At 41.6% G+C, this 21,189-nt stretch overlaps 1 protein-coding gene across 2 annotated transcripts in view; it reads right to left on the bottom strand.

The window, feature by feature from the left end:
* SART3 (spliceosome associated factor 3, U4/U6 recycling protein) overlaps window positions 1-21,189 on the bottom strand; it is a 1,581,088-nt gene that overhangs the window by 575,694 nt on the left and 984,205 nt on the right. For both annotated transcript variants that reach the window (XM_044068408.1, XM_044068409.1), the window contains exon 12: window positions 14,723-14,832. In XM_044068408.1, the coding sequence (XP_043924343.1) occupies window positions 14,723-14,832 (110 nt within the window). The remainder of the gene's footprint in view (window positions 1-14,722; window positions 14,833-21,189) is intronic.

The following is a 21,189-nucleotide window of genomic DNA, read 5'->3' as shown; positions in this document are numbered from 1 at the left end:
TCGAAGAAGAGTCTCGCAGCACACCGGACTTCGAAAGGGTCTCGGTAGCGGCCTGCGAATCCAAAGAAGTGAGTATCAGGGGCTGCGAAAGCGCCTCACTGAGGACCGGAGACCTGACGACTAGATTAACAGAAGCGTATGTGGCGGTTTTGGACCTGTGCGGTCTGTCTCTGTCTTTATCCTTACGTTTTTTCGGAAGATCGGTAGTCGGATGGCTTACCGAAGCCCTATCAGAATTTGAGGACTGAGCGCGAAAATATCTAGCTGCAATAAGGGCCCAACGACATATAGTTCTGGCGTTGAACAAAGCTCAAAAGTGACAGCGAGGGACGTTGTGGTCTGGGCCTAAAAATGTGACGCAGTAAGAATGGAAGTCTCGGTGTGGTATTTGCTTTCCACAGGCAAGACAATTGTTATCTTTTTCTGATATCGGTTAGAGCAAGAAAAAAGTATCCCCAATGGGGTACTTAGCTTTAGAAGACTTCAACTTAAATTCATAACGAAAACTCAGGTAGCGGCCGACTGGCACTCGTGCGAACTGCTTCTGCTTCGGGCTCCTCGGCAAGAAAGACTGATGTAATGGTGTCGGCTGCCTGATTTTATACCACTGACGACCTGACGTCAGTCCTGGAACGACAGCAACCAATGCAGAAATACTAAGCCTTTGGTATTCGGGCTGACTGAGGGCTACCCCTGGCAGGATAACCCAAGCGTGATGATTGCAACAGTGAATTATGAAGAACATCTTTTTTTACAATACCCTAGTGAAGTATATCAAATGCCTTAGCCAGGTCAAGGTAAGCAGTATGCACCGCTTTGCCCTCATCTTCTGCCTTGGTGACCATCTCAAATATGTCCACCATGTTGAGTAGGCATAATCTGCCCTTGATGAAACCAAACTGGATTGGATCCAGTGTTTGAGGGATTTCTATGACAGATCTTGTTTCCATTTCTTATATTTTTTCTCTCTCATCTCAGTTAACTATCTTGTACTTATGGAATTATATCTTCCAAACCTTATATGTCTAGATCCGGATGTTAAAACATTTTTTTGCATTCAACACCCCCCCCCCCCTTTCAAAACATGCCACATTCCTTAGGCAGTTCTTCCACTGAATGCACCATTCCAACTCAATGGTTACCTTGGGCATAAAAGAAGGATATGCACGCAGACACACACTGTCTCTATGAAAAATCAAGAAGGGGGGATCCACCATCATAGTATGAAGATCAGAAAATCTCTTGGCAGATGTAAAAGCTACCAACAAAACAGTCTAAGTGCAATGTTGCAAGGACTAAGAAGAAGAAGGCTCAAAAGGAACCAGTGTCACTTTTTCCAAGGACAAAATTAAGGTTCCAAGAGGGAGGACTAGATTTTGTTTGGGGCATGATATGACAGGCACCTTTAAGGAATCGTTTGACCATCGAGAGACAGTGGCAGATTCAGGCAGACAAACAGAGATTGCTGACAAGTGAGTTTTAAAAGAAGAATAAAGAAGAATACGCTAGGATGGAATGGAGCAGTTCACACAGGAAAGAACCAAAGGGACCCTCACTAAGAATGGATCCTGGCAATGTTTGAGATGCAAAACAGAAAATCTCTTCCATTAAGCCATATAGGATTTTCTGGTAGTGGGTTTCCTGGCCTTCTGCAAAACCCCAAGCACATACTCAGAAAAGTGGTGTCTAAAAGGGATCAAAACGCCATCATCCAAAGTGTCAGCTGAAGAGTAGACAAAAGAGGGTGAATGAGAGACCCCTTGTGTTGTCTGAGAAGATCCATCCACTGAGGTAACCTAAAATGATTCCCCCTGACCAGGTGAGAGAGAAGGGGAAACCAGTGCTGTCTCGTCCAAGAGGGAATTACCAGCAAGATTCTGGGACAGTCCTTCATAATCTTGTGCATGACCCTGAGAAGCAGAGGAAGAGGAGGGTAAAAATATCAGAATATTCCTTTCCAAGAAAAGGACATGGCATCCACCTTTCATGTCAGGAGACTTGGAACTCTGGAACAGAATCAAGGAAGTTGCCTGTTCAAAGGGGCAGCAAAAAACGTTAAAAGAAGGAAGTGAGACCAACAATGGGATGGTTTGGATTCTGCAACCCAGAAAAATGTGGCCTTGAAAAGGAGTCAGAAAGTACAGTTGTATACACTTACCAAAAATGTAGATGTTCGAGTGTATTCATTGTTGCAGTCATCACATTTGGGTTATCTGCTTGCAGTATACCTCAGTTGGCCTGATTATCAAAGTCTTGGGTCCAGCATCGTTTGCTGCCATCTTCCATGACGTCAGGTAGTCAGGGGTATAAAGCATGCAGCCGAAGTCATTACATTAGTTTTTCATGCCCCAGATGTCAGGTGCCCCCCTAATGGGAAGCAATAATAAAAAAAAAATATATATATATATATATATATATATATATATATATATATATATATAGTACAGTTGTGTACCTACCATAAATGTAGATGTTTGAGTGTATTCACTGTTGCAGTCATTACTCTTGGGTTATCCTGCTGGCAGGCTACCCTCAGTCGGCCAGAATTCCAAAGTCTAGGTCCGGCGTCAGTTGCTGTCGCCTCTTCCCGGACGTCAGTGCGCCAGGGGTATAAAAGATGCAGCTGACACCATTTTCTTCAGTTTTTCTTGCCCCAGATGTCAGGTGCCCCCAAACTGGTAGGCTGAAAAATATGCCAATAAAAATGCATGCACAAAAATAACATTTACTTCATCTACAAGCAAATACACCAAATAGGTTGTATAGGTTAGAGAAGTGCAGATAAGTCCCAGCAAAGAAAAGGGGGATGGTGGATGGGTAACCTGGACTGCAACAGTGAATACACTCGAACATCTACATTTATGGTAGGTACACAACTGTACTATGTTCATCGTGTTTCACTGTACCAGTCATTACTCTTGGGTTGAATCCCAATGCTGAGGAATGGCGGCTGGGCTAAATAGGGTTAGGAGAGGCTATGAGGCCCTGCAGAACTGCAGTGGCAAAGCCTGCTCTGGACTTAAAGAGGTAAGTGGTAGTGCTTTGTGAAGGTGTGCACTGAACTCCAAGTTGCAGCCTCTAAGACATCTTTGGTTGGTACTCCTCTGAGGAAGGCTGCTGAAGTGGCTGCTGCTCTGGTGGAGGCCTAATGCCCTTAGGCACTGATTTGCCATGTTGAAAATAGCAGAAACGGATGCAATGGCCTATCCATTTAGAAATCGTCTGTTTTGAGATAGCCTTTCCTTGTGATCCTGCAGCATATGACACTAAAAGTTGCTCAGTCTTTCTGAAAGCTTTAGTTCTGTCCAAGTAGAAGCGTAACTGCCTGTGTATGTCCAAAGAATGCAGAATTTTCTCACCCTGGTTCTGTGGAATAGGATAAAAGGTAGGCAAGTGAATGGTTTGGTTAAGGGCCACACTGGACACCACCTTAGGCATAAATGTAGGGTTTGTCCTCAGAGAAACCCTGTCTGGATGAAAAATGATGAAAGGTTCCACAGCCATGAGTGCTTGCAACTCTGAGACTCGCCTTGCAGAGGTTATTGCTAGGAGCAGAGCTGTTTTCCACGATAAGAATTTTATATCTGCTGTTGATGCTGGCTCGAAAGGAGGCAGTGTGAGTTTTTCCAAAACATAATTGAGGTCCCAGGCCGGAATTGGTGCTCTCCTTGGAGGTCTAATGTTTTTGGCCCCTCTGAGGTACTGCCTTATTAAAGGATGAGAAAAGATAGGTAGTTCCGTATTGTAATGGGCTGAAATGGCAGAGGCATGAATCTTAATTGATGAGAAAGAAAGGCCTTTGTTCAGCATCTCAGTTAGGTATTGTAAAATCTGAGGGATATTTGGTACACACGTGTCACTGCCTTGTTCCTGGTTCCAAGCACAGAATCTCTTCCATTTTTCTGCATAAGATTTTCTGGTACTGGGCCTCCAAGATAACATCCATAACAGCTTTTGAAAGAGGACTGTTCTGAATGGCTACATTATCTGCCATGCTGCCAGATTTAAGGTCCTGAGTTGGCTGTGCAGGATCTGATTGTTTTGTTGGGTCAGTAAGTGAGAAGTTTGAGGCAATATCCATGCTGGACCTTGAGACAAGCTCTTTAGGATTGGGTACCAGTGCTGGCGTGGCCAGTCTGGTGCAATCATTATCATTTTTGGCTCCTCTTGTCTGACCTTTAGGAGTACCCTGGGAAGGACAGGCAGTGGGGGAAAAACATATACTGTTAGATTTTTCCAGCTGAAGGATAGGGCGTCCACTTTCCCTGCTTGCTTGTAATAAATCCCTGTGCAAAATCTCTGCAATTGGCAGTTGTGAGGGGAGGCAAATAGATCTATGTTTGGGCATCCCCATTTCCTTATTATCATGCTGAAGACTTGTGGATCCAGTTTCCATTCATGGGGATCCATGAGGTTTCTGCTTAGTTCATCTGCCAGAGTATTTGTTTTTCCTGGCAGGAATTGTGCTTGCAGGTGAACTTGAAAAGCCAATGCTGTGTCCCAGAAGGTCATTGTCTGTTTGCAGAGGGGGTATGAATGTGTACCTCCCTGCTTGTTTATGTACCACATGACCGTAGTGTTGTCTGTCTTTATCAGTAACTGTCCTGGATGAAGCAGGTCCTTGAAAGCTGTCAGGGCATTTTGAACAGCTAGCATCTCTTTTTGATTGATGTGAACATGCATCTGGTTTGCACGCCATGTGCCCTGAATACATTTTCCTGCCATATGGGCCCCCCAGGCATAATCTGATGCATCTGTTTTCAGTGTCTGTCTGACTGTGGGTAATCTGAATGGCAGACCCTTGTTGTGGTGACAGGCTTCTGTCCACCATTGAAACTCCTGTTGCAGGCAGGGAATGAGTGCAATTACTGTCTCCAGGCTGTGGCAATGCTGAGTCCAAACACTTTTTAGATACCATTGTAGTTTCCTCATATGCAGTCTGGCATATGGAATTAGCAGAATGCAAGATGCCATGAAACCCAAGGCCTGCAGGGTTTTCCTTGCAGATAAGTGGGTTTTTGTTTCCAATTTCTTGAAGTAAGTAGTCAGTTGCTTTTGTTTGTCTGGCGTGAGATAGGCCATCTGGGCAGTTGTACTTAAGCTTGTACCCAGGAATATTACCTCTTGAAAGGGCACTATTTTTGATTTCTTTTCGTTTACTGTGTACCCCAGGCCAAGTAGTAATCTTTTTACAAACGTCAGAAGAATGTCTTTGTTCTCTGCTTGAATTAGGCAGTCGTCCAAGTAGAGATATATTTGAATTCCTTTTTGTATGCAAAATGCAATTACTGGTGCCAGGCATTTTGTGAAGACCCTGGGCACAGTAGATAAGCCAAAGGGCAGTGCAGAGAATTGGTAATGCATTGAGCCAGCTATGAATCTGAGGAATCTTCTGCAAGATTGTCTGATTGGGACATGCAGGTATGCCTCTTTTAGGTCCAAAGTTACAAGCCAAGCCTTCTTGCCCAGCATGGGCAGTAGCTGCTGTAGAGTCAACATCTTGAATTTTGGAACTTCCAGAAACATATTTAGTATAGACAGGTCCAGTATTGGTCTCCAGGTTTTGTCCTTTCTGGGTACTAGAAAGAGTCTGGAGTAAAATCCTTGCCCCTGCTCTTGTGGTACTTGCTGAATGGCCCTCATGTCCATGAGGGCTGTAATTTGTTTTTGAGCCTCTGCCCATTGATTGTGTGGCAGGTCTGGCATACCTTTTGACTTTGGTAGGGTGTGAAAATGGAACTTGTAGCCTTGGGACACTTATGTTCAGGACCCATTTGTCTTGGGTAACCATTTGCCAATTTGATGAAAAAAGTGCTAGTTTTCCCCCTAAGGGGGCTGCCAAATGAAAACAGCTTGGATCTGGTAGAGCAAAGTCATTGGGACTGTTTCCTGTAAGGTTGTGATTTGTCTTCTCCGCTTTTGGAGGTAGGAGCACCCCATTGTTTAAGCCTGTATGAGCCTTGTGGCTGAGATCTGCCTCTGGGACGCCTGTATCTGCCTCTTTGTGGTCTGTCTGACACTGGAAAGGACCGATTTTTAGAGGGCCAGATCCTGCTAAACCTGGGTGGCTGTACCTGTAAGAAATCCTTGACTGTCTGCATGGATTTTGCTTTATCCTCCATTTTTTTCAACACGTCTTCTGCTTTAGTACCAAACAAAGTATCATGCTGTAATGGTGCATCTAATAATTTTGCTTTAACATGATCAGGCAGATTCTGTTCCTTTAACCAAACATGCCTCCTAATAATAGAACCTGTAACAGCGGCCCTGCAAGAGGCCTCCAGTGAATCATAACCACATTGCAAAGTATGCTTTCCCACTTGTTCAGCTGCATGCAATAAATCCTGCAATTCCTTGTTCTCTGAACATTCAGAATTTGTCAACATTTTCTGTTTAAGCAGTGACATTAAATATTGCTGATATTTAAGCATATGAAACTGACAATTTAAAGCCCTTACAGCCAGGGTAGCAGAAGTGTAGACTTTTTTCCCCCATCTGTCTAGAGCCCTAGAATCCCTATCAGAGGGGACAGGGTTTTTTGCAGTGGAAGCTTTAACCCCTTTGGGACCCTGAGATATAGTTTCTGGATCAGCAGCAGGGTTTTTATATAGGAATTTATGAGAACCCTGTAGTATCTGTCTGGCTTAGCAGGTGCAGGGGGTAAAGAGTCAGGAGACAGGCCGGACTCTGAAAATACATAATCTACAATGTCCAGAACAGGTGGAATAGCAAGGGGTCTGTGCTGAGGAAGTAGCAGAAAGTCTCTGAGCCTTTTCTTAGATTCAGAATAATCTTGGCTCTCCCAGTGGAAATGCTCCCTCATGGTATGCAGTGTTTCCCCAAAAGAATAATCCTCAGGAAGAGAGGCTGAAAGAATGGATTCTTCAGCATCAGAATCCTCATAGGGAAGCATGGAGTAATCCTGTTCAGAAGAGGAATCAAGAGGAAATAGAAACTGATCAGAAGAATCATGCGCTGTCTCTTGCCTACGCCTCTTATCAGGAGGGGGATGGGAGCCCCTGATCAAACTAATTAGGTCTTCTGCCATTTTGAGCATCTGTTTTTTAGGCATGGAAGTCTGAGAAGGAGAATGCTGTACTTGTTTCTTTGTCTTTAGAGCTGCTTTAGTCTTTGAAGTTGAAGATGGCTTAATATATAGTTGTGTAGGTCTGAAGACACCCTGAGAAGCCGATGCCTGCTCAGCAGCTCCGGACCCATCTGAGGGAATGATTTCCGAGTGTCCAATACCTTGAGTTTCCAGAGACAATACCTTGAGTTTCCAGAGGCCCAGTCAGCTCCATGTGGGAGTCGGAAGCGGCCTGTGGCTCTGAGGTAGCAGGCGCCAGGGGCTGCGAAAGCACCTCACTGAGAATCGGCGACTGGCCTAGCAGAGGCTCCGTCGTCGGTTTTGGACCTCGGATGCCTATCCTCTTCCTTGTCCTTGCGTTTTTTGTAAACTACGATTGTCGGCTGGTCCAACGGCATTATATAATTAAATCTTTGGCCAAAGTAATGAAATGCAAAATCGAACCGACGCTTGATAGTGTGTTGGTTAAATCTAGCACAAAACTGACAGCTAGCAACGTTGTGATCAGGGCCTAGGCAAGGAATACAGTAAGAGTGAAAATCCTTATGAGGTATTTGCTTCCCACAAGAAATACAATTGTTAACTTTTTCTGACATCGGTCTGGAGCAAGAAAAAAGTTTCCCCAACGGGGTACTTAGCTTTAATGAAGACTTCGGTTCTTAAATTCGGATTTGAAAATCTCAGTAGTCGGCCTGACCAGCACTTGCGAACTGCTTTTGCTTCGGGCACCGCGCGGCAAGAAAGACTGAAGAAAATGGCATCGGCTGCATCTTTTATACCCCTGGTGCACTGACGTCAGGGAAGAGGCGACAGCAACCGACGCCGGACCTAGACTTTGGAATTCTGGCCGACTGAGGGTAGCCTGCCAGCAGGATAACCCAAGAGTAATGACTGCAACAGTGAAACACAATGAATATATATATATATATATATATATATATATATATATATATATATATATATATATATATATATATATATAATGTATAGCCAAAAGAAGTCAGGGGGCTGGAACAGTGAATACACTTGAACATCTACATTTATGGTAAGTGTACACAACTGTACTGTGTTCTTCATGTTTCACTGTTGCAGTCATCACATTTGGGTAGATTCCCAAAGCTAAGGACGGGAGGAGGCATTTAGATAGCATTAGGACCAGCTATATGGCCCTGCAAGACTGCAGTGGCAAAGCCAGCTCTGGATTTAGAGAAAATTGGTAAAAGGTAATGCTTGGTGAAAGTATGTACAGAACTCCAGGTAGCAGCTTCTAGGATGTCCCTGGTAGGTACACCTCTGAGAAAGGCTGTAGAGGAAGATGCAGCCCATGGTGCTTATAGCAGAAATTAATGCAATGGCCTATCCATTTAGAAATTGTTTGCTTTGAAATAGCCTTCCCCTCTGCCCCTGCAGCAAAGGCCACCAACAGTTGTTCAGATTTCCTTTGAGGTTTAGTCCTGTCCAAGTACAATCTAAGTTGTCTGTGCACATTTAAGGAGTGCAGGATCCTTTCCCCTTAGTTCTGTGGATTAGAAAAGAAGGTTGGCAAATGAATGGACTAAGAGCCACACTGGATACCACCTTGGGCATGAAGGGGAGATTTGTCCTGAGCGACACCCTGTCCGCATGAAAGATGATGAAAGGCTCCACTGCCATAAGGGCCTGTAGTTCAGATTCCCTTCTTACTGAAGTAATTGCTAAAAGGAAGACTGTTTTCCAAGAAAGAAATTTTAACTTTGCACTTGCAGCCGGCTCAAAAGGAGGAAGAGTGAGTTTTTCCAATACAAAGTTAAGGTCCCAGGCTGGAGTTGGGGCTCTCCTGTGTGGTCTTAAGTTTTTGGCCCCTCTGAGGAACTGCTTGAGCAGTGGATGAGAGAAGAGGGGTGGGATCTGCGTTGTAATGAGCTGAAATGGCTGAGGCGTGAATTTTGATGGAGGAAAAAAGAAAGGCCCTTGTGAGGCATCTCAGTTAAGTATTGAAGAATCTGAGGTAAACTGGGTGCTGCTGTGCCCATCCCTTGAGTTTGGTTCCAGGAACAGAATCTTTTCCATTTTTCAGCATAAGATTTTCTAGTACTAGGCCTCCTTGCCTCCAAAATGACATCCAACACTTGCTTACTGAGGGATGGTAATGGAGAGATTAGGAAATTAGCCAGGCTGCCAGGGTCAGGGTTTGAAGCTGAGGGTGCAGAATCGGGCTCTCCTGCTGAGACAGCAGTGTAGGGGTCTGAGGCAGGTGCCATGGAGCCAACAGTGACAAACTGCACAAGAGGGGGTACCAGTGTTGGCGTGGCCAGTCTGGTGAATCAATATCGTCCTTGGTTTGTCCTGTTTGATCTTTAGTAGTACTTTGGATAGGAGAGGCAGAGGAGGAAAGGCATACACTTATAGATTTTTCCAGCTGAAGGACAGAGCATCCACTTTCCAAGATTGTTTGTGGGGAGTCCTTGTGCAGAATTTGTCCAATTGGTAGTTCTGGAGGGAGGCAAACAGGTTTATATCTGGGCTCCCCTATTTGTTTACCAACATGTTTAAAATCTTTGGTTCCAGTGTCCACTCGTGTGGGTCCATGAGATTTCTGCTTAGTTCATCTGCCAGTGTATTTAGTTTTCCTGGCAGGAACTGAGCCTGTAGATGCATTTGGTAGCTCAAGGCTGTGTTCCACAGAGCCATGGCTAGTCTGCAGAGGGGCTAAGAATGGGTACCCCCCTGCTTGTTTATGTACCACCTAACAGTGGTGTTGTCCGTTCTTACCATTAATTGTCCTGGAAGAATATGGTACTTGAAGGCTGTCAGAGCATTCTGTACAGCTAACATTTCTTTTTGATTGATATGCAGGTGCATTTGACTTGGGTTCCATTTGCCCTGAATGCACTTCCCTGCCAGGTAAGCCCGCCATGCATAGTCTGATGCATCTGTTAGGGTTTGGACGGCAGGGGATAGAGTGAATGGTAGTCCCTTGTTTAGGTGGCAGGCCTCTGCCCACCAAATGAACTCTAACTGTAGGCAAGGTATGACAGGGATCATTGCTTCTAGATCTTGAGAATGTTGATACCATAGGCTTTTTAGATACCATTGTAGTTTCCTCATATGCAGTCTTACATATGGAATTAGTAGAATGCAGGAGGCCATGAACCCCAAGGCATGCAGTATTTGCCTTGCAGGTAGTAGGGTTTTTGTGGCCATTAGTTTGAAGTAAGTCGTCAAATGAATTTGTTTCTCTGGTGTGAGGAAAGCCATCTGAGAAGTTGTGTTCAAGCTTGCTCCCAGGAATATAACTTGTTGACAGGGTACCAGATGTGATTTCTTTTCATTTATGGTTTACCCCAGACAAGTTAGCACCTTTTCTACAAATGCCAGATGATTCAAAAGTATGTCCTGACTTTCTGCCTGAATTAGACAATCATCCAGGTATGGGCACATTTGAATATTTCTTTGCCTGCAAAATGCAATGACTGGAGCTATGCACTTTGTGAATACCCTGGGTGTAGTAGATAAGCCAAAGGGCAGTGCAGAGAACTGGTAGTGCATGTAGCCTGCTTTGAAGCATAGGTATCTTCTGCAAGATTACCTGATTGGGGTGTGCAGGTAGGCTTCTTTTAAATCCAGTGTTGCCAACCAGGCATCTCTGCCTAGCATAGGAAGTAACTGGTGAATAGTTAGCATCCTGAATTTTGGAATCACCAAAAAGGTGTTTAATATGGAAAGGTCCAGGATAGGATGCCAACAGTTGTCTTTTCTGGGTACCAGGAAAAGTCTTGAGTAGAAACCTTGTCCCTTTTCCTTTTTTGGTACAGTTTGAATAGCCCTTATGCGTGAGAGAGAGAGTACTTGCTTTTGAGCCTCTCCCCACTGATTTGTGGGTAGATCTGGCCAACCGTTTGGGGTTGGTAACGTGTATAAGTGAAATCTGTATCCTTGGAAAACTATATTTAACACCCATTTGTCCTGGGTAATGAGTTCCCAGTTTTTTGCCTGCAGAGCAATCTTTCCTCTAAAGGAGCAGTCAGTTGAGAAGTGCTTGGAAGTTTTAAAGTTAAGTCATTGAGACCGTTTACCATAGGGGGGAGTCTTACTTCTCCCTGATTTGGAAGTGGGAGCCTCCCACTGTTAAGTCCTGTGCGTACCCTAGGACTGAGGCCTGGGTGTTCTGCTGGTTCTGGGTTTGGACTGAGAAGGCCTGGAAGAGGCAGGAAAGGACCAATTCTTAGAGGGCCAATGCTCACTAAATCTTGGAGGTTGTACTTGTAGGAAATCTTTAACAGTTTGCATAGATTTAGCTTTTTCCTCCATCTTTTTAAGAACAACTTCTGCTTTGTTGCCAAACAGGTGGTCCTGACTAGAGCAATTTAGCTTTAACATGATCTGGCAAAGATTTCTCCTTAAGCCAAGCATGCCTTCTAAGTACAGACCCAGTGACAGCAGCCCTGCAAGATGCATCTAGTGAATCAAAACCACATTGCAAAGTATGCTTTCCAACCTGTTCAGCAGAATGCATTAAATCCTTTAAGTCCTTATTTTCAGCACAATCAGGAATCAACATCATTTTCTGTTTAAGCAACCCAATGATATGCTGCTGATACTTTAACATATGAAACTGACAGTTTAAGGCCCTAATGGCCAAAGATGCAGAAGTGTATACTTTCTTACCCCATCTATCCAGCGCCCTGCAGTCTCTATCAGAGGGGGTAGGATTTTTGGCAGTAGTAGCCTTGATGCCCTTGGGTCCTTGTGAAATGGTCTCAGGATCTGCAGTAGGATTTTTAAAAAGGAACTTGTGAGAGTCAGGAACCCTGTAATGTTTATCAGGTTTTCTGGGAGCAGGAGGTTAAGAGTCAGGGGCCAAGCTAGATTCAGAAAAGGCATCATCAACAATGTCTAGTACAGGAGGGATAGCTAAAGGCCTGTGCTGGGGCAGGAGTAAGAAATCCTTAAGCCTCTTTTTAGAATCAGAGTAATCCTGGCTTTCCCATCGAAAGTGCTCCCTAAGAGTATGCAGGGTTTCACCCAAAGAGAAATCCTCTGGGGGGGGGGGGGGGGGGCAGAGGAATAGAGTCCTCTGCATCAGAATCCTCATAGGTAGATAAGGGTAAATCCTGGTCATCACAGGAAACAGAAATTTCAGAATCCTGCTCAGAAGTATCATAAGTAAATTCAGTCCTAGGTCTCTTACAGGGGGAAGGTTGGCTTCCCCTGATTAAAGTAATAAGGTCTTCAGCCATTCTTATAATCTGTTTTTTTAGGCATAGAGGCCTGACCATGCGGTCTGGGCGTCGGTTTTCTAGGTATAGTTCAAGTTTTAGGCCATAAAGAAGAAGATGGCGTTGGTTTAATATGCAAGTCAGTAGGCCTGAATACACCCTCAAAAGCTGGTGCCTGCACAGCGGCTCCGGACCCATCCAAGGTAGAGACATCCACAGGTTCCACAGTTGAAGCATCTCACGGCATACTGAACTCCGACTGGGTCTCAGTAGAGACCTGCGGGTCTGAAGTAGCGTGCATCAGGGGCTGCAAAAGTACCTCACTGAGTACCGGCGAATTGGTGACTGGCTTAGGAGAAGCGTCGAAGGCAGCTTTGGACCTAGGTGGCCTGTCTCTCTCTTTATCTTTGCGTTTTTTTGGAATGTCGGTAGTCGGATGGCTTACCAAAGACATATCTGGATAACTGAACAGAGTACCAAAATATTTAGAAGCGTAAATATACCGATGACGAATAGTTCGTTGCTTAAATAAGGCACAAAACCTACAGCGAGTTACGTCGTGGTCAGGGGCCTAGGCAAGGAATACAGTACAAATTAAAATCTTTGTGAGGTATTTGCTTTCCATAAGAAATGCAATTATTGACTTTTACTGACATCGGTTTAGGGCAAGAAAAAGTTTCCCCAACAAGGTACTTAGCTTTTAGTTGAAGACTTCGGTTCTGAAACTCGAAAACGAAAATTTCAGGAGTCGGCCGACCGGCACTTGTGAATAACTTCTGCTTCAGGCACCGCATGGCAAGAAAGACTGATGTAATGGCGTCTGCTGCATGCTTTATACCCCTGACTACCTGACGTCACGGAAGATGAGACCGCAACCGACGCAGGACCCAAGACTTTGATAATCAGACCGACTGAGGGCTGCTGCAAGCAGATAACCCAAATGTGATGACTGCAACAGTGAAACACGAAGAACATCTGACTTCTTGAGATTGATGGTGAAACCTAGACTGCACAGATGGAGCATGGTGAAGTGTAGACCCTGAAGAAGCCTGGCTTAGGTGGGAGCCTGAAGAAGCAGGTCGTCAAAAAAAAAAAATAAAATGTCAAGGATCAGTGTCTACTTACAATTAACATCACCAGCCATACTGCTATTCCTGCAGCAAATCATTAACTTTTATGATTAATATTTCATGTAGCTACTGCTTTATCTCACCTAATTATAGCTTGTTCTAAACTACAAAACAAATTCATAACTGAAAATAAACCCCTGGTTTCCAATCCATTTCCTGAATTCCAATAAACACATCAACAATAAATGTGAGAAGGGCTTAAATTATTACAGTCTATAAACAAACTACAATGCTATCCATCCAGTGTCTCACACAGTTATTCTACAATGGGTATGGAAATTCTGCTGCTCACTTCAGACATTTTCCACTATGGATACTAATGAAGCAATAACTGATCCTTCATGATGTATCATTACTTGCTTATGGTCCCTCAGACAAGCGGCTTTTGAGCATGCTGTGTTAGGAGTTGCTGAAGTATTAACATCGGCCAATGGGCTGGCTTATGTCTATTCAGGACTTGATACACAGAAGTGGCTTCATGGAACAAAACACAGAAAAGTTACTTTTATGTATATATCAAACTTTGTAACGGTAGTTACCAAAAGGACATGCAATTTTTTGCACAAATCTGATTACAAGGATGGAGTGCTGAATATGACCCATATAACCAAAATTCAATTACATGGCAGGAGTGAAGGAAGAATCAGGTGAGGGATGATGGGAAATGAGCAGTGTATGTTAGTTTGCTCATTCCAGGGAGACAGTCAGTTTCTGTTTGTGACTGGGGCACTACACACTAAAGACCAAAAGTGACAGCACAATCAAGGCAGGCTACCAACTGCACAACTAGCATGTCGTATATCTCTAGTCAAATTAGGGTCATCCCTCTTTGAACATCAAAATCCCTACCCCAGCCACAATATGGCATTCTCTTACCCAACTCTCACCCTTCAGGGGTGCAATGATTCATTAAGGGGTGCCACAAGGCTGAGCTCTCCCTTGAGAGGGATGAGGGGAAAGAATAAGTCTACAGTGGAAGATAAGGACGAAGATTAGTAGTGGAGGTAGGGGCTCATAAATCTAACACCAAAGGGACGTTACTTTAAATTTTTAAGTTCAGTCTATGACTGTAACAAGACTGACACCTACATTACCGGATAATCAAAACACTGCCTAAGTAGTGGGCCAGATCATGCTCATTCCTTTCTTTCACCATACTGTTATCTGTACTACCTTTGCTCTTTCCAAGTAAAACAACATAAGAAGACAGGCTCTTACTAAAGATGAAATGATATTCTGCAGTCAATACAGGGTATATAAAATGCAACACAGAATATGGCAAACAGACGCATTTCAGAATTTCTTACCTCTCAAGATTGCAATATTCCAACCACATGTTTGCAAATTTAGCATTTCCCTTTGTCATAATACTATCCCACAGTTCTCTAGCTCTCTGCATGTTGTTACAATGCCGGGCCTGTTAAGAGAGATGAAGAAAGATAAACAATTCTGCAAAATTCTATCTTGTGCTCAAGTCTCTGCCCAGAATTGCAAGAGACATTTTATTTATTTTTTGTTGACTGGGTTAGTCCCACAAGCCTACTGGTTTCTTTTAAAAGACACCCAAAACATAGTTAGCATTGTTCAGTTTTTTAAAAGACATTATGCAAGTTTACATAAAATCATTCCTTCCCATGACTGACCAGCCCCTTTTATTCCACAGTAGGACAATAGCATTTTTTCCAACTTTTTTTTCCCCTCTTGCTGCCTGCCAACCATCAGCCCTCCTGTGTTTATTTAGCCATTCATTCTCTGGTGAGCTGAAGGCATATCACTGGAAGCAATCAGATAGCCACTGGTGTTTTTGTCCATAAGGCCCCAACCCCTCCCCAGCAGCTGACATGCATGCCTGCATGACTGCAAGCATGATGCGGACGTGCATGCCTGCAAGCATGCAGCTGATGTATATGCCTGCATACCAGAGAACATGCTATGTACTCCTCTGTGGATGTGCATCTTACACACACAATGAACGCCACCACAGGAATGTGGCTTGCTGGAGCAGAGGGCATGTCCCTGGTCCACACACTGCATGCTGCATACCTCTTCTCCAGGGCATGCAGTGGGCTGGGCTGCCCCACTTTGGCAGGACTGGAAAGCCAATACCAGCTGCTTCCTTCCACCCTCCTCTGCCTGGCTCCTCTAGCATCTAATCAGTCTTGGGTCTGGATCACAGTCAAGGCTTCAGCCATGTATACTATGAATCAGATTCTGTAAACCTTTCAATTTCAATTTACAAATGCTAAGATGTTCTGTGGTATTAATTCCCCTTTTGGTGAACAGAAAGTCTGAGCAGCACGGTGGTTAAAGAAAGACTTTAAGGAATAAAGAAAACAGTGTAGTCACATAAGGTACTCACTATAAATGCAGATCTTTGAAAGTATTTCTTGCAGTATGCAGCAGACGTACACAGACTTTAAAATGACTAGTGTCAATTTAAAGGAAACCTTTACAGTATTTGTTAGCTGGGCGTTACTCGTATCTAAACATATCAGTTACCTGCATGATGGAATAAGCCTATAGGTACCATATACCTCCAAGTTGTTTTTTTTTCCTTTCTTAGATGTCCTAAATTACAACAATCCACAAAGTCAACAAGTCCAATATGAGAGACCAGTTTTACCTGGGTCTGCAGTAAGAAAAAAAATGACATAACTATGTGCATTAAGAAAATGGTTTAACTTGACATGCTCTCAACAGAAAGGTGTGAAGAGACCCTAAGAAAAACATGCACAGAGGAAAACGGGAAATACAATACCTGCTACAAGAACCATTTTTATTCATTCTGTTAGTGATCAATACACAAAGCTGTACCAATTTACTTCAAAGAAAACCTGGCAACAGCAAACATCCCAAGCAATGAGAAATATCACCAAGAAACTTTATGATAAGCATCTAAAACCAGAAGGCCATGAAGGAATGTTATCACTAAATTAATCATGTTTCAGGACAGAATGTCCCATCTGTAGAGCTCAGTAAAAGTATGGGGAGGATCACAAAACAGCTATTTAGATGTCTGAAGTGGAATGGCTTTTACATATATATATATATATATATATATGTATGTATATATACATACACACACACACACACATATATATATATATATATATATATATATATATATATATATATACATATATACATAAAGTCACAGCTGAGGAATAGCCTTTGATTAATCCTGACTGCTTACAGCTTTCCATACCATACAGTTGGACAGCCCCCTATACACAAGCATACACAGTCACATCCCATCCATCTGGCATAATGCATGATACTCTGTTTCCATTATAGGAAAGTAAAGGACCCCCATTCAGTGTGTGGAATGGGATCCAATGCCACAATATATCAGAAGTGCACCGTTATATCAAAAAGGATGGCAAATCTCTTGAAATGACTAAATACAACCCTATAGCCATCTTGTTCCCTCTATCTAAAATACTTGAAAAACATGTTCACCTAGAGGTGATCCAACTACCTCTCCAGAATACAACATGGATTTAGACCAGGCCACAGCACATAAATAGCATTATTAACTTTTATAAACCACGGTGAAATGGTTACATCCCTATTTCTAGACCAATCCAGACAATTTTTGATACAGTTTCACATGTCATATTATTATCTAGGTTCAGAGAATTGGGCCTCAACAAACAGTACAGTCAATTGGCTTAAAAGTTGTCAGCCACTGAGCAAACATGCTGGACAGATGAGCTATCAACTCCTTAGGAAGGTGCGCCACAAGATTTGAAATTAGAATGATTACTCTTAATATCTTTATAAATAAAATTCATAAAACACCTCTCCAAGCAAACATGCAGCCTCTTCTATCAAACACATCCAAGATGGCTTACGGCAATCCTTCACAAAAACTGAATAATGCCTTCAGTAATCTAAACTACTAAACCTAAAGAAAATTAAGCTAATGGCCTTTTCACACCAAACAAAGCAATCAAACTACTGCGACTTTTATCAGTTGATTATACTAGAATTAACCTAAAACAAAGCACACAACTACTTGATATAATTACCACAGATAAAGTATTAGCATATCCAATATGTTGTTAAAAAAGAAGCTGTAAACTAGGACTTCTTTATAAAGTCTAACCTTTTCTATCAGACCATGTACACAAGACCATAACTCAAACTTAACTCCCTAGTCTCCTGTATGCCCCTTCAATTTTGACTAACCTACAGTCCCCTCTCAGGTAGCCTGTACACATCACTGTCTTGTACTTGAGTCTTTTAACTGGCTTGCGCTACCAAATCTAATAGTCTACACTCTCGTTAAGACTGCCCACAATATCCACTACAGCCTAAAAAATAGTTTGTCACCAGCAAATTATTAAACTGGTACTCATCTCACACAGAACTACATTCACTGAACCGACATTTAATATGTAGTCAAAAATCTAAAAATTATAAAGGTAACTATCTATACCTGTGTACATTGCAAAACTGTAGAACTCTCTCTCATCAAACCTCAGAAATATCTCATCTCATCTACTATTTAAAGCAACCTTGAAAACACACCTGTCAACACTGCCCTGCACTTGTAACACCCCCATTTCTAAACCCCTTCTTAATCTAATCTTCCATCTACATTTGAAAATTTGAATGAAATTATACCCATCAACAAAATCCTGCTCTTGTATCATCACCATTAATAAGTCCATTCCTTATACAGTGAAATCAAATATAATAAAAATCCTCATACTTTCTTACCTGCTCACATCTCAAGTGAATAACTCGTTGGTTAAAACTTGCATATGGCTCACGTCTGTGTACTAAAATTTAAATGTGAGTTTATATTTAAGAGTACCACTTCAAAGGCCATTGAGGAACACTGATTCTACCAAGTCAGGTTCATATACTAAACTTTCAACGCAGGTATCAAGGTTTTGTTTAAATGTATTCAGACTACTTGATGATCTGATGTATTGCAGAAGTATGTTGCATAATCCTCAAATTCTTAATGTTATAAAAGATTGTCTCAATCCAGTTTTAAAGGCTTGTGCATGTAACTTCATTTTAAAATTTTAAGGGATGTCATATTGTGATAGAAATCTTGAAAATACTGAAAAATTTACTCACTTGCTCTCTATGTATTTCAATTTCAATAAATTAAGCTTAGTTCTCTCACTAGACAATCTTATTATTTCTTTGGTTACTTTGTATTATACTTAAAATACAACCTTTACTACTCTGTTATATTAAATTTGTAAAAATGGCAATCCATATCAAATGTTTACATTTGCTACATTCGATTGTTTTGGTTTTACTGCAAGATGTTGGATTTCACCCCGCCCTCCAGGCTTTGCAGAAAACAGGTTATTGCCCAGATGTATTTTGCCAGTAAACAAATGTCAATAAATACATATCAAAGTTAACACTGCTTACAAAGTTTCATTGTAGTATACCTTATAAGTTAGTAAAATGTCTCTCATATATGGATAATGTAAGGAATATAAATTTAAGGACTTGCATCTTCACATTTAGCTCACTTTACAGTTTAGTAGTATTCACTTAGTGAAGATCCTTTGCAGAGATTCAATACTTTTTAGTTGGCCCTTGGTACAAAGAAAGCCTGTATTATATTGTAAAACTGTTTTATGCATGTTTTGTACAGGGCATTAAGGCAACTACTATCCTTTGTTATGTTATTAACATGATGTCAAGTTGTTTCAAAGCTTGGCATTTAATTGCATTTGCATGCTTGCCAATTGAAAAGTTACTAACTAGTACACCTAAATCCCTAAGTACATCCACTCTAGGTAAAGCAATTTTTTTAGATAAACAGAGTATCACATTTTGGGTTTGCCAAAGTACATCACTTACAATTTACCCATACTAAACTTAAGACAAATGGATTCAGCCTAGGCATAGATATCTAACTTGCAGGAATACAAAAACTGATTGCAGTGTCTTTAACATTAGAGATAAAGCCAACATTTAGACCAGTGGCCTATTTACTTATCCAGTAATGCTTGTTCTTAGGAATGGTGGCAAATACAATGTGCAGCAAAACAGGTCCTAAGACTGATCTCCGGGATGACCCATTTTCACTGGCAAATAATTGGAACTGTTTCCATGTACAACACACTGAGCTACCTGTTAACCATGACAAGCTATATCTTCTAATATATGGACCTATATTTGCAGCAATCATCGCATTCTGAATAACTGAATATGAAAAGAATCCAAAACCTTGTATAGAAATATAATACCCAATGGTTAGCACATGGTCAAGGCATATATCCGGTCATAAAACTCTATCCAGTTCATTAAAGTTAATTTTCTTGTACAGAAACCATGCTGAAAGAAGTCAAGAAGCTCCAGTTCATAGCTTTTACAGATAACACAGTCCTTACAGCACATAAAGCATTTTCTTAGGGTTAATGTCAAGTTGACTGGTAGTTTTTAACCTCATCTCTACTGCCTTTTCTTGTATACTAGGGTAATGTCAAAATGTCCAAAAACCTAGAACCATTGCCATATACAACAGCTTATTAAAACTGGTTTCAGTAGTAGTAAAACAAATTCCCAGATATTACAGAACAAGAAAGATGGGGTATTATCAGGTACTACAGGTGTTGCCTTTTTGATGCAATATAATGCCTTTCTTAATGGCTTTGTAAAAATGAAAGGGCAAGAGATTTTTGTTGAAATACAATTCCATGGATTACTGTCTTCATAAGTGAAAATGGTACTACGGCCATTAATACAGTAAAAGTTAAACACAGGGGCAATTAACTTAGATTCACAAAATAACGTGCTGTTCTCATTCAGGATACATATTGTATGTTGATGCCATGTGCTTCTGTTAATACATTTGTAATACATTTTCTTATTACTTTTATCTTCAGCTAGTTTCTTTGCATACCGTGACATTTTCAAAAAATTTGAATTTTAAACCATTACTAATTTTATTTAATCTCATTTTGTTGTATTTATTAGGATATTAACAGTCAATGATATTCCTTTTCTTAAATCATTAGATATATGTGACACTAGCATGCTGTAAATACTATACAAATTTAGCTGAACAAATCAGAACATCTTGTGGTAGTATTGAAATGAACTGGATACAATATAAAATGAGCTGAAAAAATCAGGACACCTTTTCATAGTATTAAACTGAATCCAATGGTCTGCCACAGCAATACAAAACTGAACTCAATACTCTACAAATTTTTGCACAGAAAATGGGGCATTCTGGGACAGTCCTAAACCGAATCAAGTGATCTTCAACAAAACAAAGCACAGCATCACATGATAGTATTAACTGAATCAACCCCATTGCAAATTCAGCTATGCAAACTATCACAAAGGATTAGTACCTTCATTTATATTTTCCAACTGCATTATAAATTCTCATTGTTATTGCACAGACATCATTCACAACTGAAAGAACTGTAACAGGGCATTTGGCACCCTTGCAAATGCCCTCCCCAAGTCTGCAATTGGGAAAAGTTGAGGATATTAAAACAAAATAAAAAACTTTGAACTGCAGGAAGTAGTTATGATAGACCCTTGCTATAGTTTGGACCATCATATAGAGTTAACAAAAGATTTTCAAACTGAGCAAATTATGTACCACATAACAGCTCTTTGCTAAAGAGTATCGAATATATTTGTTAAACTGGTTGAATGGTATCAAACTAGCTCCTAGCTACCACAGTACCGAAACACATATCTAAGCAGTCATGATCACAGCTGTTTAACTATTAACTGACACTGCTTGGAGGAACCAACTATAAAAACTCTTTTACAA

This window comes from Protopterus annectens, chromosome 4.part0 (assembly GCF_019279795.1).
Source record: "Protopterus annectens isolate FY-2018-M chromosome 4.part0, PAN1.0, whole genome shotgun sequence".
Taxonomy (NCBI): Eukaryota; Metazoa; Chordata; order Ceratodontiformes; family Protopteridae; genus Protopterus; species Protopterus annectens.
Note: the sequence above shows the minus strand (reverse complement) of the source record. Positions and strands in the feature narration are given on the sequence as shown.